We start from the raw sequence: 20,981 nt of genomic DNA on the forward strand, positions 1-20,981 counted from the left end.
GGTGCACCCATATTTGGATGATTGGCTTATCAGAGATCCATCCAAGAAAGAAGGCGAGCCGGTGGTTTTGAAACTGATGCAACTCCTCCAGAACTTGATAGACAAATTCAAGAAGAGTCAGCTGGAACAGACTCAGCACCTGGAGTACCTAGGAGTCTTGTTTGACAAGGTCTTGGGCCAAGTGTTTCTTTCAGAGTCACACAGACTGAAGCTCTAAAAGCAGATTTCGGTCCAGAGACCAGTGTCCCCCCAGCATGGCATTATCTGCAGATCCTGGGACTGTAGGTCCTGATGGCAGTGACCATTGAGGTGGTTCCTTAGGCTAGAATGCACATGAGACCACTCCAAGACGTCTTTCGCTGGTCCCCTTATTACACTAGCCATTCCCCTAGCTACTGTGACCGGGTAAGCCCTGGACTGGATCAGCCAGAGTCCTGACCTGGGTCATCCAAGCCTCGACCAAGCAATTGAGCGAGGCATGGAGGGTAGAGGGGTGTCTGCATCAAATAAAGAATATCCAGCAAAGGTGTGTAGTGTGAAATATTATTTCTTTATTTTATGGCTTATACTTGGGTGAAACAAAAACACAAAACTTGCCCTGGTAGCTAAACAGCCTGTTAGCCCAGCCAGGTTTCAACAATTGTACAGTTCTACAATCAGAACATATGCTTGCAGCAAACTATGCTCTGCCCATCTGTATTTCAAACAGAAACAAAAATCAAACTCTGTATCAGTCCTGGAACCAGCTGCCGGTTCCCTCACAGTATTCTTGGGCTTTATATACAATGTCAGAAACAGTGCTTCCCACTCCTCTGTTCCCCTAATTTAATTAGAAGCAGTGATTCTTCACTCCTCTATTAACAGGGTTGGTGAGGCAATTCCACTTTATCCAAAACAGCATTACTTCCCCCAACCTTTATTCCATAAGCATGTCTTCAGACAAACAGGATTCTACAGGTTCCATCTCATAATCACTTGTATACATTTCTTCTGGCATTTCTACATCCAAAACAGTGTTACCTTCAGAAGATTGCTTACAAGATTTAGTCCTGAGCTTTTATCCCTGTTGCCTGTGGGAAATGCTGGCTTCTGTCCCCTGGATTGTACTGGTCTACCTCTTTCCATGGGCTCAGGCAGGCTGAAGGTTGGTGGTTGCCTCTCTGGTGTAGAGACCACACCCTTTTCTCTAGCCCTGTGCCGATTGTCTCTAGGAACACCTGTGGTTCTCTGGTGCTTTGCTAATTAGCCTGGATAGCTTCCCTGCTGATTAGCCATGCCCCCAGCAGAGCTGATTGCAGGAGCTAATCCCTTCGTGGGTTTTGCTATCACTGGCCTGGTGCCTTCTGGTACTTGTAGTTCTTTGCCTTTAGCATTCCCTACACTAGAACTAGGCAAGTATAATCGGGACACTTTTGGGCTGCCTTTTGCTTGGGATAAATTCTGCAGGGCAGTTTCCCTAACCTGCCTGCTTCTAGGAGCAGGTTTAGGGATATATTTAGAGCACTGCAGGGTTTCTTCCAGTATGATAGGGCTCTTCCTGTCACACTATCTACAGAGAAGAGCAATCTGCGATGGTGGCTGAGATCAGCTGCGCTTTCGAGGGGCATGTCTTTTCGCATCTCCTCCTGGGACATATTAACAACCAATTCCAGCCTTTATGGTTGGGGGTGGGTGGGATTACTGCAATTGACTCCCAGTCCAGGGACATTGGACTCTGACTTAGTAGAAGTGGTCCATAAATATCCCGGACCTCAGAACCATTTGTCTAGCACTTCAGGCATTAGAGAAGCCTTGAAGGCAAGGCAGACGGTCTTCTCGGACAATGTGATAGCAGTAGCATTTGCCAACAGGCAAAGAGACTCCAGAAGTGCCCCACTGTGCCTAGAAACTCAACTTCTCTTTTAGTGGGCAGAGGCTCACTTGCAGGCTCTTGGTCTTGCAGGTGGCAGGAGTAGAAAATGTGCAGGCCGACTTTCTCATTTGGCAGACTCTCAACCCGGTGGAACAATAACTGTCCCTAGAGGCATTACACCACATATATAAGTTGGTGTAATGCCTCTATATATCCAATCGCTCCTGCCGCAATCCATACCCGCCCACCTGATCGGATTGGGCAGGAGGGAGCCCAAGCCCTCCTGCCCTGGCAAGCCGCAACTCTTCCAACATGATCGGGGCAGGAGGGAGCCCAAGCCCTCCTGCTCCAGCGAAACCCCCTATCCCCCACCCCCTCTAAGATACAGGCAGGAGAGATCCCAGGCCCTCTTGCCCTTGTCGCACCCCCTCCAATCGCCCCCTCCCCCCGAACCCCTGTTCAGCCTCCGTGGACCGACACAACACCCCCCGCTACCTTAAGAAAGTTGGACAGATGGACAGGTCACAAGCCCATCCGTCCGGCAGGCGCGCCATCCTCAGTCGCCTCAAGCCTGGACCAACGGGAATAGGCCCAGTTGCCTTAGGCCCCTCCTGTGGGCGGGGCCTTAGGCACATGGGCTGTGTTGGGTGGGCGGGGTTTGAGGTGACTGGGCCAATCAGGCCCTAAGGCCCGCCATTCTGAAGATGGCCCTGCCAGACAGAGAGGCTTGGGACCAGTCCGTCTGGCCAATTTTCTTAAGGTAACAGGGGGGTGTTGAGGATGGGGTTCGGTGGGAGGGTCTATCATGGGAGGGGGGGCGACAAGGGCAGGAGGGCCTGGGATCCCTCCTGCCTGTATCTAGAGGGGGTGGGGGTAGGAGGTTTCACCAGGACAGAAGGGCTTGGGCTCCCCCCTGCCCCGATTGTGTTGGGAGGGTCGCGGCTCGCTGGGGCAGCAGGGCTTTGGCTCCCTCCTGCCCCGATAGTTGCTGGGGGAGTGGTGGATCGCAGGAGAGATAGCTCATCTCTCCTGCCGCAATGGTGATTGCCTCCCCCCCCCAAACCCGGCACTTCGGGGTGAGGATTGCGGCAGGAAAGATTATGATTATTTGATTATGAGCCCCATAATGTCTATAGCATAATGTTCATCTTGATATGAGTGAAACTTAGTCTAAGGCACTCCTAGATTGTCCTGACAAACAAAGTTTCACCCATATCAAGATGGACATTATGCTATAGACGCTATCTATTTTTAATGACTTTTTAGTATCGACTCAAAGTATCTCCTTGGTTGATAATTTGACATCTCATTTGCTTCTTGTTGCTGTTACTGTACTATTTTTGAGGCAAAATTCTTTACTCCCCCTCTTCTAAGCATGTGTCTTGCATCTTCTGGAGTGCAACATTGTGTGGTTAATTGTGGATTTCTCAGCCTCATCACTCCCTCTTTTTTTTTTTTTTTTCCTTTTGAATAGTGCTCATTATAGGTTCCTGTAGAAAGGGAGTGTAGAGCTATAAGTAGGGTGGTGGCGGTGGACTTGGGCCTCTCTGGACTGTTGTATGCAGTTTTACTACCTGTTGTCATGGATACAATCCTTTTCTTTAGTGGGTGTATTTAGTTAGTATATTTTGGGAATTCTTGGTTGCCTGAGCTGTAATGTTCTAACGGGTTTGGTTTATATCTTGTGTTAAAGTTAAAATTCCTGTTGACTTGGTCCTCGCAGTGAGCGGTTAGGGGATGATCGTAACTTTATGCACTTGCAACACTTCATGGTTGATGCTTCTGTGGTGACCTGTAAACTTTCTGCTGGTTCACATCACTCGGCATACTGTTGGGGCCATAACCATGGGTAAATACAATTTGCCAAACAGTCATTGTCTTAGTCTTTAACTTTGGCTTTCAAGTGTGTGTTTGGGTTTTTTTTTTCTTTTCTTAACTTCTCTTCACCTCGCAGCTGGCTTTCTGAAGTCACCGCTGTTGGAGGTGAAGCTGACAGAGGACAGTGTGCAGTTGCACTGTGAGGCGCTTGGCCAGCCCATCCCTGAGATCCAGTGGTGGTTTGAAGCTGACAAGCTGAAGGAGAACTTTTCCCAGCTTTGGGAAGGCATGCGAAAAGACCGTGTGAAAATCAATGCTTTCTACAACCTGTAATGCCACCAGCACAGTGTTGATCTCCAACCTTACTATATCTGACTCTGGCACATACGAGTGTCGCATCAGCAATGATCCTGACCGCAACCACTTGTCAAAGAAGCCCAAGATCAAGTGGATCCATTCACAGGCTAATGTTATAGTCCTAGAGCGTGAGTGTCTGCCACAGAGGCTGTGCTGGAGTTGCCACGAACCCCACCCCTCCTTCCCTGTGTCATGTGACATGGAAGACTTATTGCTCTCCTGCTGACCATGTAGAAATGGGACTTCGTCCTCGACCCTCTTTCCTTTTCACTCCTCCGCTTAAGCCCTGCTACAAAATTTTGTGCAGCTTAATGACACAAGTCTTCACCTCTTTGAAATGCAGGAACTCTGGCACCTGCTCCCCATGCCCTGGTATTACTTCCTGGCATTTAGATCCAGAACCCACCTTGCATGTGTCCTCTGATAGCTGAACCACCCCTCTGACTTTACGATGACCTCACCTCTTGTACTGATTTGCTGGCGTATGTTACTAGGTAGAAAGCAGTCTAGCAAGTTAAATGAAATTTGCACTGTGGGCCCTAAAAGCTAGAGGGGGAAGCAAGTAGAGATTTCTGCTGCTAGGGCATCAATATTTATCTTTAAAAACATGGCATGAAGTGATCATAACGTTCTCTTCCTGTCCTGTTTTTACAGCTTTCGACATTGTTTGTTTAAAATAAACTCTTTAAGAGAGAAGCTCCAGGATTTCTTGGTATCGGCTGTCTTAAAAGCCAAGACAAATATTAAAATGTTGCTGCTTTGTTGTATATTCTGCCAGATTATTCTTGTATGGGAATTGCTTTGGGGTAAGCGGAAAATCTTCAATAATATATGATCATTTGAATCAACAAGTAATATAAGCAATGTACCATATGAAAACATTTGAAAAAAATGTGGAGAAAAAAGCCTCGGTGTAAAACAGAACATGGCCTAATGTAAACTATAGACCAAACTTGCGCTCAAATCGCAGGCCACACCCCCCCCCCATCACGTATTATTCAGCATACTGATATAAGATTGCTTAACTTATCAATATTGAAAATAGATATGCCTAGTCAATCCATTCAAATGGACTGGGCATATCTCCAAATATATTAAGTATTCGAATGCATCAGTCATTTATCTTTTCCGTAGTACTTAAAAAAAAAAAATCACTGGTATTTATATCTGTATACCCAACAGAAATCCTGTTTTGCGTTCCAATATCACTGCTTCAGGGATGGGCTGTGGCAGTGTTTTATGTACATGGTGAAGACGTCTGAGCGAAGACATCAAACTGCAAGCAGAAAAATGCTGACAGTTAAAAGGCGTGATCTTTTACTTTAAATGACGTGATGACGTCTAAACCATGTAACACTACTATAACACATCTCTACATTTAATCCCAGCGAGTTCAAAAGAGCTTTCCACTCCATGGCTACATTCAGTCCATCAGGTGTGACCATCTTTAATCTAAAATATCCATTTCTGTGCTTGTTATCTAAGCTAGTGCCAAACATCCCTCCCTCCCAGTGTCTGGAGCAAGCAATCTGCTCCAACACTAGACAACGTAGGGAGTCAAAAAAAAAAATGATTCTTTTTCATACAATGAACAACCAAAGACTCTTTCTTATCAGTTTCTCATTTCTAATACATCGATGTTCAATCTGGTTTTAGCTGCCGCAATGTCTGACCAATATCAGCTTGCAAGAACACATCGATAAATAACATGTTGAGACATGCGTGAGGTGATATTTGATAGAACATATCTTCTCTGAGATTTGGGGTCAACAAGACAATCTGTCTCTCGCGTAATATGACACACTGAACAGCAGCCTCTCGCCCTCTTTATTTTATTCCACACTTCCACAGTACATAAAACATAATTTAGGTTCTGTTTCCTTCTTATTAGAAAAAATAAATTCTGTGTTTTGGAACAAAGTAGGACCCTCAGCATCTTCAAATGGTGCTTGACTATTCACAATATGCCAAGTATGTTGATTGGCAATTGGGATTTTACGTCTTGTGTTTATTCTTAACATACTCCAAAAGATCTTCCTTTTGATAACAAAAAGCATGCTTAGTAGAGAATGACACGGTGGATATTACCCACGGCTAGCTGCAAGTAGCCGCGGATAACCCGCCAAAACTGTGGAGTGGGAAAGGTGCTCACCGCAGGTACGTAGGACTAGGCCATCCACCGCCCCGTGGAGCAGTGAATGGCCTTGTCCCCGCAGTTAAGGGAGGGAACGCGCACGGTCACCGATCGTGCATGGCCCCCCTCCCTACCCACCCGAATCTATCTCCCTCTCTTCCCCTTACCTTCATGGCGCTTTAAGGTTTCAGTCTTGTTGAAAGCCACCGGCGCATATGTGCAGTCGTGCGTGTGTGGGCGGAAAATTCTCCTCTGATGCAATTTCCGCCCACATGCGCATACAACTGCACAAACACTCTGGCGGCTTTTAACAAGACTGGAACCTTAAAACGCGCCATGAAGGTAAGGGGGAGGGAGTGAGATGCACAGACCGTGCCAGAGGGAAGGGTGGATGCTGCGGGGATGGGGCGGTAGAGGGGACGGGTGGTCCGGTGACGGGACAGTGATGGGGACAGATTTTTTCCCCGTGTCATTCTCTAATGCTTAGCTGCCCATCTAACCACCACTTTCGGATAACCTCTCACTAGAAATATATTAGTTAATTCCTCAGATGATGACTTATATTCTTCAGTGGATGAGAAAATATGGCAGTATCTTAAATTGAGATGTAAGAATATTCAACTTCAAATGGTGGAGTGCATACTTGAAAATGCTAAGTGTTTCTGTCTGTAGGTTTTGTATATAAGGAAATCTTAAAAGATCCATCTTCAAACAAAATCATTAAATCCAAAAAAGCAGTCTTGCATCGATGTTGCTGTGCTTCAAAACAAATTGTTTTTCATTAATTTATTTAAATCAAGAAGACGGAATCAAGATGGCGTCGGAGTGAGTCGAGCTATCAAGTGGCTCCTGCTCTGTTCGGCATTTTTTTCAACTTTTCAACTTTTTTTTATAGAATTTACCTGCTATGCCTAAGCGCAGGGGTAAGCAGAGGAGTGTGCTTCCTGCCTCCTCTTCCACTTCACTGACTCGGCAAGCGGCAATAACATCTTATGTTGTCCCAGTTGGAGAGGGCGCATCCGCAGACCGAGGAGGGCAGACCTCGGTCCTGGAAGGCGACGTTTCGCTTAGCCCCTTTGGGCCCGGAGTTCCTCCGCGTCCCGGGATGATGTCGGGGACGCCCTCAGACGCACAGGAAGCGCTGGAATTGATGTCTCCGGCGGCGCTGTAGGTCTCACCCCTGACCCCGGATGGAAATCACAGCTTGCTGACTTCCTTACAGTCAGCATCGCAAACCGGAGGACCTGAAAGTCAGCGGGAAGCGGGGAAGGTGGAGATGGATCCTATGGTGGAGTCCCCCGGAATAGCTACCCCCGCTCCCCTGATTAAACCAGCGGTGATCGACATGGAGGCATTATGGAGCGCTTTGGAGACTTTACATAAGGTATGCTCCCAAATTGTACTTTCTACACAAAATACTAATAGTAAATTTAAAACTTTTGAAGAGAAACTCCAGCAACAGTCTTTTAGAATGGACAAATTGGAGAAATCTGTGGCAGATGGGAAGATTACTACTAATTTACAACTTAAGGATAAAGTTTTATTTGCTAGGAAAATTGAAAATTTGGAAAATGCTAATAGGAACTTGAATTTGAGACTTTTAAACTTTCCTGTTTCCAAGTTTCAATCTCCTAGGGATCTATTTCATTCCTTTTTGAACACTGTTTTGAAATTTCCTGAAAATAACATGCCACCATTACAAAAGATATATTACCTAAATTTACCAAAGGAGGATAAAGATAAAGGGAACGCCATACCGGGAGAATTGGATCTCACTGGTATGCTGGAGACATCGCAAGAAGATTTATTGCCTAGAGCCACTTTATTGGTAACTTTTGTCTTTCTTCAAGATGAAGCAATTCTTCGTCTATTCTATAGGACTGAAAAGGTGGAATTTCATGGATTCAAAATTTCTATATTTCCTGATGTATCTAGGTGGACACAAGCCAGACGTAAGAAGTTCTTGGCTTGTCGTCAGTCTGTTTTGAGTTTAGGGGCAACTTTTCAATTACGTTTCCCCTGTAAATGTTGCATCACTTATCAGAGTAATAGATATATTTTTTATGAACCCGAACAACTGCAGTTTTTTCTTGAAGGTAAAGTAACCACAAGAATTCCAGATACCTCCAGCGAATCAACCCAGTAGGCCATTAGTTAAATAACTCCAACTGCACTCTGTTATTTGTATTGTATTAATTTAGTTTATTTCTTGAAACCAACTACCCTTGGAAGTGATTGATTCCTTCTCCTCTCTGATTGTGGACTTTACTCATAGTTACTATGTGGTATTATTTTATAATTAATATTTGTTTTTCTTATTGGATTGTTTTATTTCCTTCAAGTACTGATTGACATGTTAAATTGTAAAAGTATAAATAATAAATTAAAAAAAAAAAAAAAATTTATTTAAATCAATGTGTATATCATCGATGAAACACCACCATTTAATAAGATGGCACTAATCTCTGCTCAGCCCTACGGGGATTCAAAGAGGGATTGGATAGATTCCTGAAGGATAGGGGGATTGAAGGGTACAGAGAGAGGTAGATAGGGATAAAGGGCTAAATCAAGAAAACCTGACAGGTCGTGGACCTGATGGGACCACCGCGGGTGTGGACTGCTGGGCGTGATGGACCTCTGGTCTGACCCAGTGGAGGCAACTTCTTATGTTCTTATGTTCCATAGCCAATTCTAAGTATAAGAATGTACTTTTGTTCAATTCTTTTTCTTTTGTTCTCGCTAAAGAATCTTGGATCCTATAATTTGAGGACTTGAACATATTAGTCATAAATTATTTTATTGTTATTGAATTATTTCTTGCTTTATGTAGAATTACTAATCTTGTTTTCTGTACAAGTCATTCTTGATTGTATGATTTAAAAATCAATAAATATAATTAATAATAAGCTGAAAAATATACATAACTTTCTTCAAATTGTGCCATAAATAAATTAGCCACTGATGGAGAAAAAGCCGCTCCTATTGTCACCCCATTTTTTTATAAAAGAAATATTCATTGTCAAAAAAAGTAATTCTTATAAAAAGCATCTCCATCAAGGAGATCACAAAATCCACTGGGACCAGTAAGTTAAATGATTTGTGGAGTGGTATTTTTGGGGGGGTTTTGCCTGTGATTGTGAGGTTTTTTTTTTCATTTAGGTCATGCTCCTGCCTCAGGCTTTTATTCTCCATATTTTTTCCAAGCATTTTAATATGGTATGATTACTTATATTACTTGAACATGTTGGGAGATTATTGAATTGCTTTGGTGTCCCATTTCTTGCTGTAGGGCTGTATGTACACTTCTCCCTCCATATTCGCTGCGATAGGGGATTAACAGAACCGGAAATACAGAAAACCGCAAATAACTTTTTCATATGTTGTTTTCTATTATAAATCATCGTGAATATGGTGAAACCCCGAACAACATGGTGGGAGACCTGGCCTGTTCCTAAAGGAGAGGCAAAACACGGTGAAGAAAGTGCTGGGAATTGGTGATTTTTTTTTTCCGGAAATGCTTGGAATCGGCGATTTCTCTACGCAAGCTGATTTAATTTGGGGGGAGGAGCCAGTAAGCTAAAAACCATGAATAATCAAAACCGTGAATGTTGAAACCGCAAATACAGAGGGAGAAGTGTAATCCAAAGGATTGATGGTACTTACCTGCATTGTCTTAGACATGTAGGATATTGAGTGGAGAGGTTCAGGTTGTTCAGAAGCTGTGCTTGAACCATAAGGTTAGGGTTGGGTTCAAGAGAAGCTTCCAGTTGGGGTGAGGGAGGGGCAGTGGATAGTGATTGGAGGGGAGAGCAGCAGACAGGCATGTGATGTTGTTGGGTTTTTTGGTTTTATTTCATTCTTGTTAATGCCAGATCTTGTGTGTGTCTAGATTCCTTGGTAATAACCAACTCCTCAGAGGCAACCTCTGGCAGTGATCTGCTTTCTTGTAACTTGACTGATCCTCCATCACCTGTCCACGGCCACAAATGGATGAAGGGGAATAAGGACCTTTTTGTGGACAGTAACCCAGGGACAGTAATGACATACAAGTAAGTCTCCTGGTTTCTTCTGCTTTGTTAGAGCTGGGTTTTTGTTTTGTTTTTTAGTTTACTTGTTTGTACACACAGAGGGGCATAATCGAAAGGGACGTCTAAGTCCGTTTACGTCCAACTCGCAAGTCGTCCGAAGTAAAAAATAACTTAGGATACATTTTCAAAAAATACATCCAAAATTTTTTTACTTTCGAAAATTGTCTAATTATATGTCCTGCAAATCTGATCGTCCATCTTTATACCACATTTGGTCCAACTTTTCGTCCAAGTCAAAAACGCCTAGAACAATCTCTGTTGGACGTGGGAGGGGTCTGCAAAGTGATGGACTGAACACCCAGACATACCACCTAAATAGTGGGGTACCTTACAGGGCACTGCTGTGAACTTCACAAAAAGGGTGCCATGTCTTCTCCTCACTACAGCTCTCTTATAGGTCATGGTGAGCCCCCTAAACCACCTCCAGAATTCCCTAGACCCACTTATCTACCATCCCAATAGCCCTTATGGCTGCAGGAGTCACTTATATGCCAGTACAAAAGGGTTTTGGGGGTATATAGGGGAGTGCACATGTTTAAGTATCAATGCAGTGATTACATGGGCTTATGGGCATGGGTCCTTCTCTGCATGAGTCCCTAACCCACCCTCAAGACAGATTAAGCCGCCTCTGTGCTGGACGACTAGGCTTTCCTATGCCAGGCGGCCAGGTGATGATGATCTGGAGGCTGAATTTTAGAGATGTGATTAATATTTTTATTGGGTTGTGAGGGGGTTGGAAATAACCGGGGTAGTGTGTGTGGGTCTATTTTATGTGTTTTCAGTGCTTATCTGGTAACTTTAGGTGGGTTTTTGTGACTTAGACCATGTTTTACATGGTCTAAGTCACAACATCCAAGTTCCGTCGATCGTGGGCTGTATAACTTTTTTGGTTATACATGCTGTATGACTAAGTCTAAGCCGGCCCACTTCCGCCCAACTCCCACCCTCGATATTCCTCCCGAAACGCCCCATTTAGCTTTGGTCGTTCAGCGGCACTATGTAGGCCTAGGTCATTTAGAAATACATCCAAAACCCGTTTTTAGTATCGTCACTTGGACGTATTTGGGAAATGTTCGTCCAAGTGCCGACTTAGGCTGGTTTTTGGACGTTTTTATGAGCCCCATATTGTTTAAGATACTATGAATAAATACAACTAGTTATCCACTTTGGGCCTTATTGGAAGGGAGTTGGTGGAATGCAAACACCACTTAATGTAACATGTTGGCTAGATTGGATCCATCTTAATTCTTGTGCTGTCTGCCATAGAAGTGTAACAAATCAGTCACGGCCAAGAAATCCCATTGTTACCCGAGTTCCTGTGCTTTGTTCTGCACTTGAGAAAAGGTGGAATTTTTGCACGTTTGCGTTTTGATTAAAGTTCATTGTTGCAGAATCTCCTGCTGGGGACCATAATAGCTTTGCCAGGACGCCTGCTGGGGGTGGCTTCCTCTTATTCTGAGCAGGGTATGATGGCCGGAGCCATGCTGTCTGTTCCTCTCCTTGTTGGCTTGATCTTAGCAGAGGTGTCCTGGAATCTCTCCTGTGCTTCGCTTTCCCAGCTTCCAGATAACCAGCGAGAGGGAAAGCAGCGGGACATTCCAGTCATCTCTGTGGGGGTGGGGGTCACCTTTGGCACACAACCAGTGTGTGAGGGAGCAGACGTGACTAGCTTGCCACTGAAGCAGGTTTAATGCACCAGCCTGGCCTTGCATTCATGACCTCAGTTCCAACACAGAGGGAAACTTTTTTTTTTTCTCATTGTCTTCTAACGGTGCTGGGCAGCAGGGTTTCTTGTACAGGATTAAACCATTTTATAGATATTCAAGACTCTGAAACTTAAATTATCAGGTCAGAGGTCTGCCCAGATGCTGTAGCCAATTAATCCAACTATCTGTTGCTGGAAAATAAATTTATGTGGATGATGTACAATTGTTAAAATCCACATCTAAAGATCTAAACACAGGGTCTCTTTCTGCAAGATAGATGTTAAATAGTAAGGCAGAACCTTAGAAATGGATCTAATTTGTGATATTGCCCCATTACACTTCACCTGAAAAGTTCTACCATTCAAGTATGATTGAAACCAGTTCAATACTGCTCTTGCATACCACCACCCTTCAATTCCTGTAATGGTATATCCACGCCCATAATGTCAAAGGCAGTGGACATTTCCAGTATTACAAAATATATCTGCTCACCTGCATCCAAATCTTTTCTGATACTATCGACAATGGATGGCAACACAATTTCCACTTCATGAGTTCTTCTAAAACCAAATTGATTCTCATCCAACATTGGAAAGTCTTCCAAAAAAACAATCCAACTTTGGGTGGAAGGAGACGTACATAGATGGATCAAAAATTGGTTGGCGGGTAGGAGTGAAGGGCCACTACTCGGACTGGAGAATGGTCACAAGTGGTGTTCCGCAGGGGATGAAGTGCGAAGTTATAAAATTCGCAGACGAGACAAAACTTTTTAGTGGGGTTAGGACTAAAGAGGATTGTGAAGATTTACAAAGGAACCTGAACAAACTGGGAGAGTGGGTGAATAAATGGCAGATGAACTTTAATGTGGAGAAATGTAAAGTCTTACATGTAGGAAACAGAAACTCGATGTACAGCTATACGATGGGAGGGCTGGTAATGGGTGAAAGTAGCCTAGAGAAGGACTTAGGGGTACTGGTGGACAAAACAATGAAGCCGTCGGCACAGTGCGCAGCGGCCTCTAAGAAGGCGAACAGAATGCTAGGTATTATCAAGAAAGGTATTACAACCAGAACGAAGGATGTTATCCTGCCGTTGTATCGGGCGATGGTGCACCTGCATCTGGAGTACTCGTCCAATATTGGTCACCGTACCTTAAAGATATGGCGATGCTCGAGAGGGTTCAGAAAAGAGCGACGCGATTGATAAAAGGTATGGAAAACCTTTCATACACTGAAAGATTGGAGAAACTAGGGCTCTTTTCCTTAGAAAAGCAGAGACTTAGAGGGGACATGATAGAGACTTACAAGATCATGAAGGGCATAGGGAAAGTGGAGAGGGACAGATTCTTCAAACTTTTGAAAAGTACGAGAGGGCATTCGGAAAAATTAAAAAGGGACAGATTCAGAACCAATGCTAGGAAGTTCTTCTTCACCCAAAGGATGGTGGACACCTGGAATGCACTTCAGAGGGTGTGATAGAACATCATACACTATTGGGTTTCAAGAAGGGATTATAATAATAATAATAACTTTATTTTTGTATAACACTATACACAAAACAGTTCAAAGCGGTTTACAAAGGAAGAGACTGTACATATACAGCGAAGATACAGAGAATAATTGTCAAGTGTATTGGTAACCAGTTTTCAATTACAAGGAAGGACAGGGAAAGGAGGGGAGATGGTTAGAGTTTGGTAGTTTGGTCGGGAGGGAAGGGGTTAGACAAATTTATCAAAGAGGTATGATTTGAGAGATTTCCTGAAGGATAGGTAGGATGGAGCATTTGAAATGAGGGTGGTCAGGCAATCATTCCATCTGCCAGCTTGGAATGAGAAAGTTTTGTCAAGGAATATTTTGTAGATAGAAACATAGAAACATAGAAGATGACGGCAGAAAAGGGCCACAGCCCATCAAGTCTGCCCACTCCAACAACCCTACCCCCTTGAATTTACCCCCCTAGAGATCCCACATGTGTATCCCATTTCCTTTTAAAATCCTTCACACTGCTGGCCTGAATCACCTGAGGTGGAAGTTCATTCCAACGATCGACCACCCTTTCGGTGAAGAAGAACTTCCTGGTGTCGCCATGAAATTTCCCACCCCTGATTTTCAGCGGATGGCCTCTTGTGGCAGAGGGGCCTTTAAAAAAGAAGATATCATCTTCCACCTCAATACGGCCGGTGATATATTTAAACGTCTCTATCATGTCTCCTCTCTCTCTACGTTCTTCAAGTGAATATAGCTGCAATTTATTCAGCCTTTCTTCATACGGGAGGTCTTTGAGTCCCGAGACCATTTTGGTGGCCATTCTTTGAACTGACTCAACTCTCAGCACATCCTTTTGGTAATGTGGCCTCCAGAATTGTACACAATACTCCAGATGAGGCCTCACCATGGATCTGTACAATGGCATTATAACTTCGGGCTTCCGGCTGATAAAACTTCTTCGGATGCAACCCATCATTTGTCTTGCCTTTGATGAAGCCTTCTCCACTTGATTGGCAGTCTTCATGTCTTCGCTAATGATCACCCCCAAATCACGTTCCGCCTTGGTCCTAACTAAGGTTTCACCATTTAGTGTGCAAGTTTTGCATGGATTCCTGCTGCCGAGGTGCATGACCTTACATTTTCTAGCATTGAAGTTTAGCTGCCAAGTCGAGGACCAATGTTCCAATAGAAGTAGGTCCTGCGTCATACTGTCTGGTAAAGTGTTCTCACTTACTATGTTGCATAGTTTGGCGTCATCGGCGAATAATGTGATTTTACCCTGAAGCCCCTGAGTCAGATCTCCCACAAATATGTTGAAGAGGATCGGGCCCAAGACCGAGCCCTGAGGCACTCCACTGATCACCTCCGACGTTTTTGAAGGGGCACCATTTACCACCACTCTCTGAAGTCTACTGTTTAGCCAATCACCGACCCATGTAGTTAACGTCTCTCCCAGTCCCATTGATTTCATCTTGTTCAATAGTCTGCGGTGCGGAACGCTATCAAAAGCTTTACTAAAGTCCAAGTAAACGACGTCCAGGGACTCACCCACATCCAGTTTCCTTGTTATCCAGTCAAAGAAACTAATCAGATTGGATTGGCAGGACCTGCCTCTGGTAAATCCATGTTGGCGGGGATCCCATAGATTCTTCTCGTCTAGGATTGTATCTAATTTATGCTTAATTAGTGTTTCCATGAGTTTACTCACTATGGATGTGAGACTCACCGGTCTGTAATTCTCAGCCTCTGTCCTGCAGCCCTTTTTGTGAAGTGGGATTACATTGGCTGTTTTCCAGTCCAAGGGGACTTTTCCCGCCTTCAAGGAAAGATTGAAGAGCACAGACAATGGCTCTGCCAGGACATCACACAGCTCTCTAAGCACCCTGGGGTGTAGATTGTCCGGTCCCATGGCTTTGTTCACTTTGAGTCTTGATAGCTCGCAGTAGACGCTGCTGGGTGTAAACTCGAAATTCCAGAACGGGTCATCTGAGCTATGCCTTGCTTGCAACTGTGGACCGGACCCTGGCGCCTCGCAGGTAAAGACTGAGCAGAAGTATTCGTTTAGTAGTTCGGCTTTATCGGAATCTGATTCTGCATAAGTCCCGTCTGCTTTCCTAAGGCGTACTATCCCATTTGTGTTTCTTTTCCTATCACTGATGTACCTGAAGAAGGATTTATCCCTTTTCTTAATGTCCTTTGCTAGATTCTCTTCTATCTGAAGCTTGGCCTCTCTGACTGCCGTTTTGACAGCTTTGGACTTGGCCAGATAGTCTTCTTTTACTGCTCCTCTTCCTGAATGTTTGTAGGAAACAAATGCTTTTTTCTTTTTCTTAACGAGGTCCGAGATTTCTGTAGTGAACCACTGGGGTCTGTTATTCCTCCGTCGTTTGCTTGTTGTTTTTATATAGCGATTTATTGCTTCATGTAGGGTAGATTTCAGGTTTGCCCACATAGCCTCTACATTATTGGTTTCGGCATGGTCTTGCAGTGCCTGATGGATGAAGTCTCCCATGCGTTTGAAGTCAGTGCCACGAAAATTTAGGACCTTTGTTGTTGTGGTTGATCTGGAGAAACCCTTCCGAAGGTTGAACCAAACAATGTTATGGTCGCTGGAGGCCAGCGTATTACCTACCGAAACTTCTGATACGCTGTCTCCGTTGGTGAGTACCAGGTCTAGTAACGCCTGGTCCCTAGTGGGCTCCAATACCAATTGTTTGAGCTGTGCACCCTTTATGGAGGTTAACAACCTTCTACTGCCGCTAGTTTGTGCGGTAAGTGCATTCCAATCTGTATCGGGCATATTAAAATCCCCTAACAGTACTGTGTCCTCACGCAAGGTGATGTTTTCAATGTCTTCGATTAATTCCATATCCTTGTCTACCTGTTGTCTCGGAGGTCTGTAAATCACACCAAGATACAGGCATTTTTCATTTCCTCTAGCCAGGTTCATCCAGAGGGATTCCCCGGTATACTTGACATCTGTGATTATGGTAGTTTTGATGTCTTCTCTAGTGTATAGAGCTACCCCTCCTCCTAACTTGCCCTCCCTGTCTTGACGGAGTAAGTTGTAACCCAGTATAACCATATCCCACCCGTGTGAGTCCGTGAACCAAGTTTCGGATATCGCCACTACGTCTAGGTCGGCGTTCATTATTTCCGTCTCTAAATCTAGAATTTTATTGCCCAAACTGTGTGCATTGACGTACATAGCTCTCCATACCTTATGTTTGCTAAGTCCCTGTACAGAGTTTCCCGCCTGAGTTAGTGTGACCCCTGATGTATTGTTTACAGTGTGTGCACTTACCTCAGACTCAGAGTGGCGACTCACCTCCTCAGGATAGTTACTTACTGCTCCAGAGAATGAACGGATACCCTCCCCCAACTTACCTAGTTTAAAGCCCTTCGAAGTAGGCGGGCTAGTCGACGTCCGAAGATGTTCTTACCTCTTCTGGTCAGGTGGAGTCCGTCTGGTCCCTGAAGTCCCTGCAGTGCCTCTCCATGGTCCAGAAATCCAAAGTTCATCTCCCTGCACCATCCATGTAGCCACTCGTTAGTCCTCTGGATACGCTCCTCCCGGGCTCTACCCTTACCTCTTACCGGGAGGATTGATGAGAAGACCACCTGCGCTCCCAACTGCCTCAGCTTCTCACCCTGGGCCAATCAGGCCCTTGGCCCCTCCCCGGTGCATCCCCGTCATTCCGAGGCAGGCAGGCCTGCCGGCCGGCCAGAGAAAGAACACATCCAGCCATCTTTTTCAGGTTAGGGGGGGATTCGGGGGGGTCATTGGACAGAGGGCTTGGGACAGTTATAGGATTCTATAACTGGCGTTATTTTTACGATCGCTAAAACCCCATGCAAAATAGCCAAACAATGTTAGTGCATCAATTGTTTGTCTATTTTGCATGGGGTTTTGGCTAATTTGAATGGCAGGATGGGAAAATGGGCAATTGAGGGGAAAAATATGCGGCAGGCCGTTTTGTGTATTAGGTCGGTAACAGCGATCGTCGCTAAAGCTGTGAAAACAGGTTTAGCGATGATCGCTGAGTTTAGTGCATCCCCCAGTTAGTTATGTCTAGAAGCAGGGAGGGAGATGGTGACACTTCTCGGAACGCTAATGCACACTAGTGATAAAGAAGATCTGATAATTTGAGTACTGAAAGGGGATTTTTTAAAAAAAATCTGGAGCTTCTGTCCACAGCTATCCCTTAGATGGGAATCTCCAATATTCCCTTAAAGTGTGCACTGATTTTCATTACTTTGCATTGAAACCTCTAGCCACATCTTTAAACTCTTTTTTTTTTTTTTGGTCTTTCTCAAAGCGACATTAAATATAAATCTCTCTCGATTCTGACTTGTGCGATTTTCTGTAACTGACACGTTTTACTAGCCATGACTCCTCCCAATTTTCCCATAGCACTCACACTGTAACTGGGTTACCAGATAAGTTTTTGTTTTCTTTTTCCACAGAAAGCATTTAGTTAGGAGAAACTTTTAATACCAATAAACCAAATACAAAATCATATATTCAAATAGATAGTCAAAACCAAAAAACACCCTTCAAACTTATTGCACCAAAAGTGTCAATTTTTAACAATGAAGATGGGCCTCAAAGACCTTGAAGCCAAGCAGTTGAATGCTAGAAATTGTTGCAGGTCAATATCTCAATCATCGGCCCAAACTTAAATGAATAAATATTTTATATAAACTTTTTATTTTTATTTTTTTAAAGTTTTTGTATGTATTTAACTTCATTTTCAACATTTTATAGAGATAAGTGCTTTTTTGAAAGTATATGCACTATCTTTTATTGATAAAGTTTAAAATGTTGAAAATGAAGTTAAAATACATACAAAAACTTTTTTAAAAAAATATAAAAAGTTTATATAAAATATTTATTCATTGAAGTTTGGTCCGTTCTGTTTCAATAGGAACTTATCTAACCTTTTCTTGAATCCCTAAAGGGTGCTTTCCCCTATAACAGCCTCCGGAAGAGCGTTCCAGATTTCTACCACTCTCTGGGTGAAGAAGAATTTCCTTACGTTTGTACGGAATCTTTTCCCTTCTAACTTTTAGCGAGTGCCCTCTCGTTCTCTTCACCTTGGAGAGGGTGAACAATCTCTTTCTCCAGTCCCTTAACCATTTTTGTTGCTCTTCTCTGGACCCTTTTTCATGTTGTACACTGTATTCCAGGTGGGGGTGCACCATGGCCCCATACAGCGGCATGATAACCTTCTTAGATCTGTTTGTGATCCCCTTCTTGATCATTCATAGCATTCTGTTTGCCCTTTTTGCCCCCACCATGCATTGCGCAGACGGTTTCATTGACTTGTCTACAAGTACCGTATTTTCACGTAGATAACGTGCACCCGTGTAAAACGTGCACACGGATATAGCGCGCGGGAAACACAAATTTATGTAAAGAAATTTTTATATACCGCGCATGCCGCCCCGACTCTCCTTTCACCCGCCCCGACTCTCCTCTGGCTGCCCCCCCTTGAAGTCCTGTCCCCATCCTGAAAGCCTGATGCTCCCCCCCGACGCCCGATTCATCATCCGGAAGGACCGCTCGCACTCCCACCCCGATGGACCGCTCGCACTCCCACCCGAAGAACCGCTCGCACCCCCACAGCCTCCCCCATGGAGAAGCTGTCTACCTTGTTTCCGGATGCCAGTGAGCCCAGCTGCTTCCTCTGCCGGCGGTCCCGCCCCTTCTCTGAGCCCTGCGCTACGCTGCTTCCTCTTCCGGTGGTCCCGCCCTTTCTCTGATGTCAGAGAAAGGGCGGGACCGCCGGAAGAGGAAGCAGCGCAGCAGGGCTCAGAGAAGGGGCAGGACCGCTGGCAGAGGAAGCAGCTGGGCTCACTGGCATCCGGAAACAAGGTAGACAGCTTCTCCATGGGGGAGGGGGGGGGAGGCTGTGGGGGTGCGAGCGGTTCTTCGGGTGGGAGTGCGAGCGGTCCATCAGGGTGGGGGTGCGAGCGGTGGGGGTGTGAGCGGTTCTTCCTGATGATGAATCGGGCGTCGGGCGGGGTGGGAACTATGAAAAAAAAATTTTATATAGCGCGCTCACGCGTATAACGCGCAAGGTTATGCACGGTTTGTAAAATCGTGTATAACGTGCGCATTATATGCGTGAAAATACGGTACTCCCGAGGACAACCTGTATTCGTGCATATGATTTTTGTTACTGACATGCATTACCTTTCACATATCCATGTTGAACCTCATTTGCCGTTTCATGGCCCATTCCTCGAGCGTATTTAGGTCTTCACAATCCTTCTGTGTCCTCACTACTCTGAATAACTTTGTATCATTCGCAAATTTAATCACCTTGCTCGTCGTGCCAATTTCTAGGTCGTTTATAAATATGTTGAAGAGCACAGGCCCTGTGGCACTCCACTTGTGATGCTTTTCCAGTTAGAGTATTGTCCATTCACCCCCAATCTCTGTTTCCTATCCGCCAACCAGTTTTTAATCCATAATAACAATTTCTTCCATCCATTTTTTATATACACACAATATAATCTTATTAATGGTAACCACAAAATTAAAAGAAACACAAAGCACACTGTATGCAGAGAAAACGTTAATTATCATTTATATTAGTTTTTTCCCAAAAAGGTCAAGGCAGATGACTTTAAAATATGCAATGTCACCTCAGGAACAACTATAGAAAAATAGACAAATATACTGCAAAATATAGACAGCAGATATAAATTCTCAAAACGGACACATTTTGATCACTAAATTGAAAAAAAAAAATCATTTTTCTTATCTTTGTTGCTGGTGATTTAATGAGTCTGGTTGCACTTCCTTTCTGACTGTACATCCAATATTACTTTTTCTGCCTCCTGCACGCTTCCTCTCCTCCGAAGTCTGGACCTCATTCCCTTCCCCAACCAACATCACTCTCTGTTCCTCCATGAGTCCAACTTTTCTTCCTCTCTCTTCCACTCCCATTAGCAACATCTCCCTCCCTCTCTCTCTCACTGTTCTTCTCTCAATCCCTCCCTTGCAGCAAACGGAGTGGGGAAAGAGAGAGAGAGAGAGAGAAAGATCCAGGATGCATCTCTCCCACTCCCTCTACTGCCACATCCAACCTTCTCCCTCTCTCATTCCCTGGGTCATGTGCAGCATTTTTCACCACTGCCCACCAGCCCCATGCTCATTTCTCCTTCTATCGCCACTCTCTAGCACAATGCCACATCTCCCCTGCCATCACTATGTTCAACATTCCTCTCCCTTGCATCCCCTTCAATCTGTCCCTCAGTTCCTTCTCCACCATCATATCCAACATTTCTCCCTCTCATCCTTCTGTTCCCCATGCATCTCTACCTCAATCCTCTCTCTCTCTATGCCCAACAATTTTCCTCTTTCTTCCTTTCCCATGTGCACTATCTCTTTCCCTCTCACTCGCACTCATGCCCAACAATTCTCCCTTTCTATTCCCTTCCTCCTATGTCCCATGTTCATGCCCCCTCCCTTCCTTCTGTGTCGAGTTTGTACCCTCTCCCTGCCTTCCAGCCTTTGTCCTAAAATTG

At 44.5% G+C, this 20,981-nt stretch overlaps 1 protein-coding gene across 1 annotated transcript in view; it reads left to right on the plus strand.

Annotated features, from left to right (window-relative positions):
• Positions 1-1,273: 1,273 nt before the first annotated feature.
• The window catches only part of BSG (basigin (Ok blood group)), a 43,484-nt gene continuing 23,776 nt past the window's right edge, over positions 1,274-20,981 (plus strand). Inside the window, 4 exon segments of the mRNA XM_033955991.1 lie at positions 1,274-1,346; positions 3,807-3,994; positions 3,996-4,155; positions 10,051-10,210. Coding sequence (XP_033811882.1) covers positions 1,274-1,346; positions 3,807-3,994; positions 3,996-4,155; positions 10,051-10,210 — 581 coding nt within the window.

The sequence above is a fragment of the Geotrypetes seraphini genome, chromosome 8 (assembly GCF_902459505.1).
Source record: "Geotrypetes seraphini chromosome 8, aGeoSer1.1, whole genome shotgun sequence".
Lineage (NCBI taxonomy): Eukaryota > Metazoa > Chordata > Amphibia > Gymnophiona > Dermophiidae > Geotrypetes > Geotrypetes seraphini.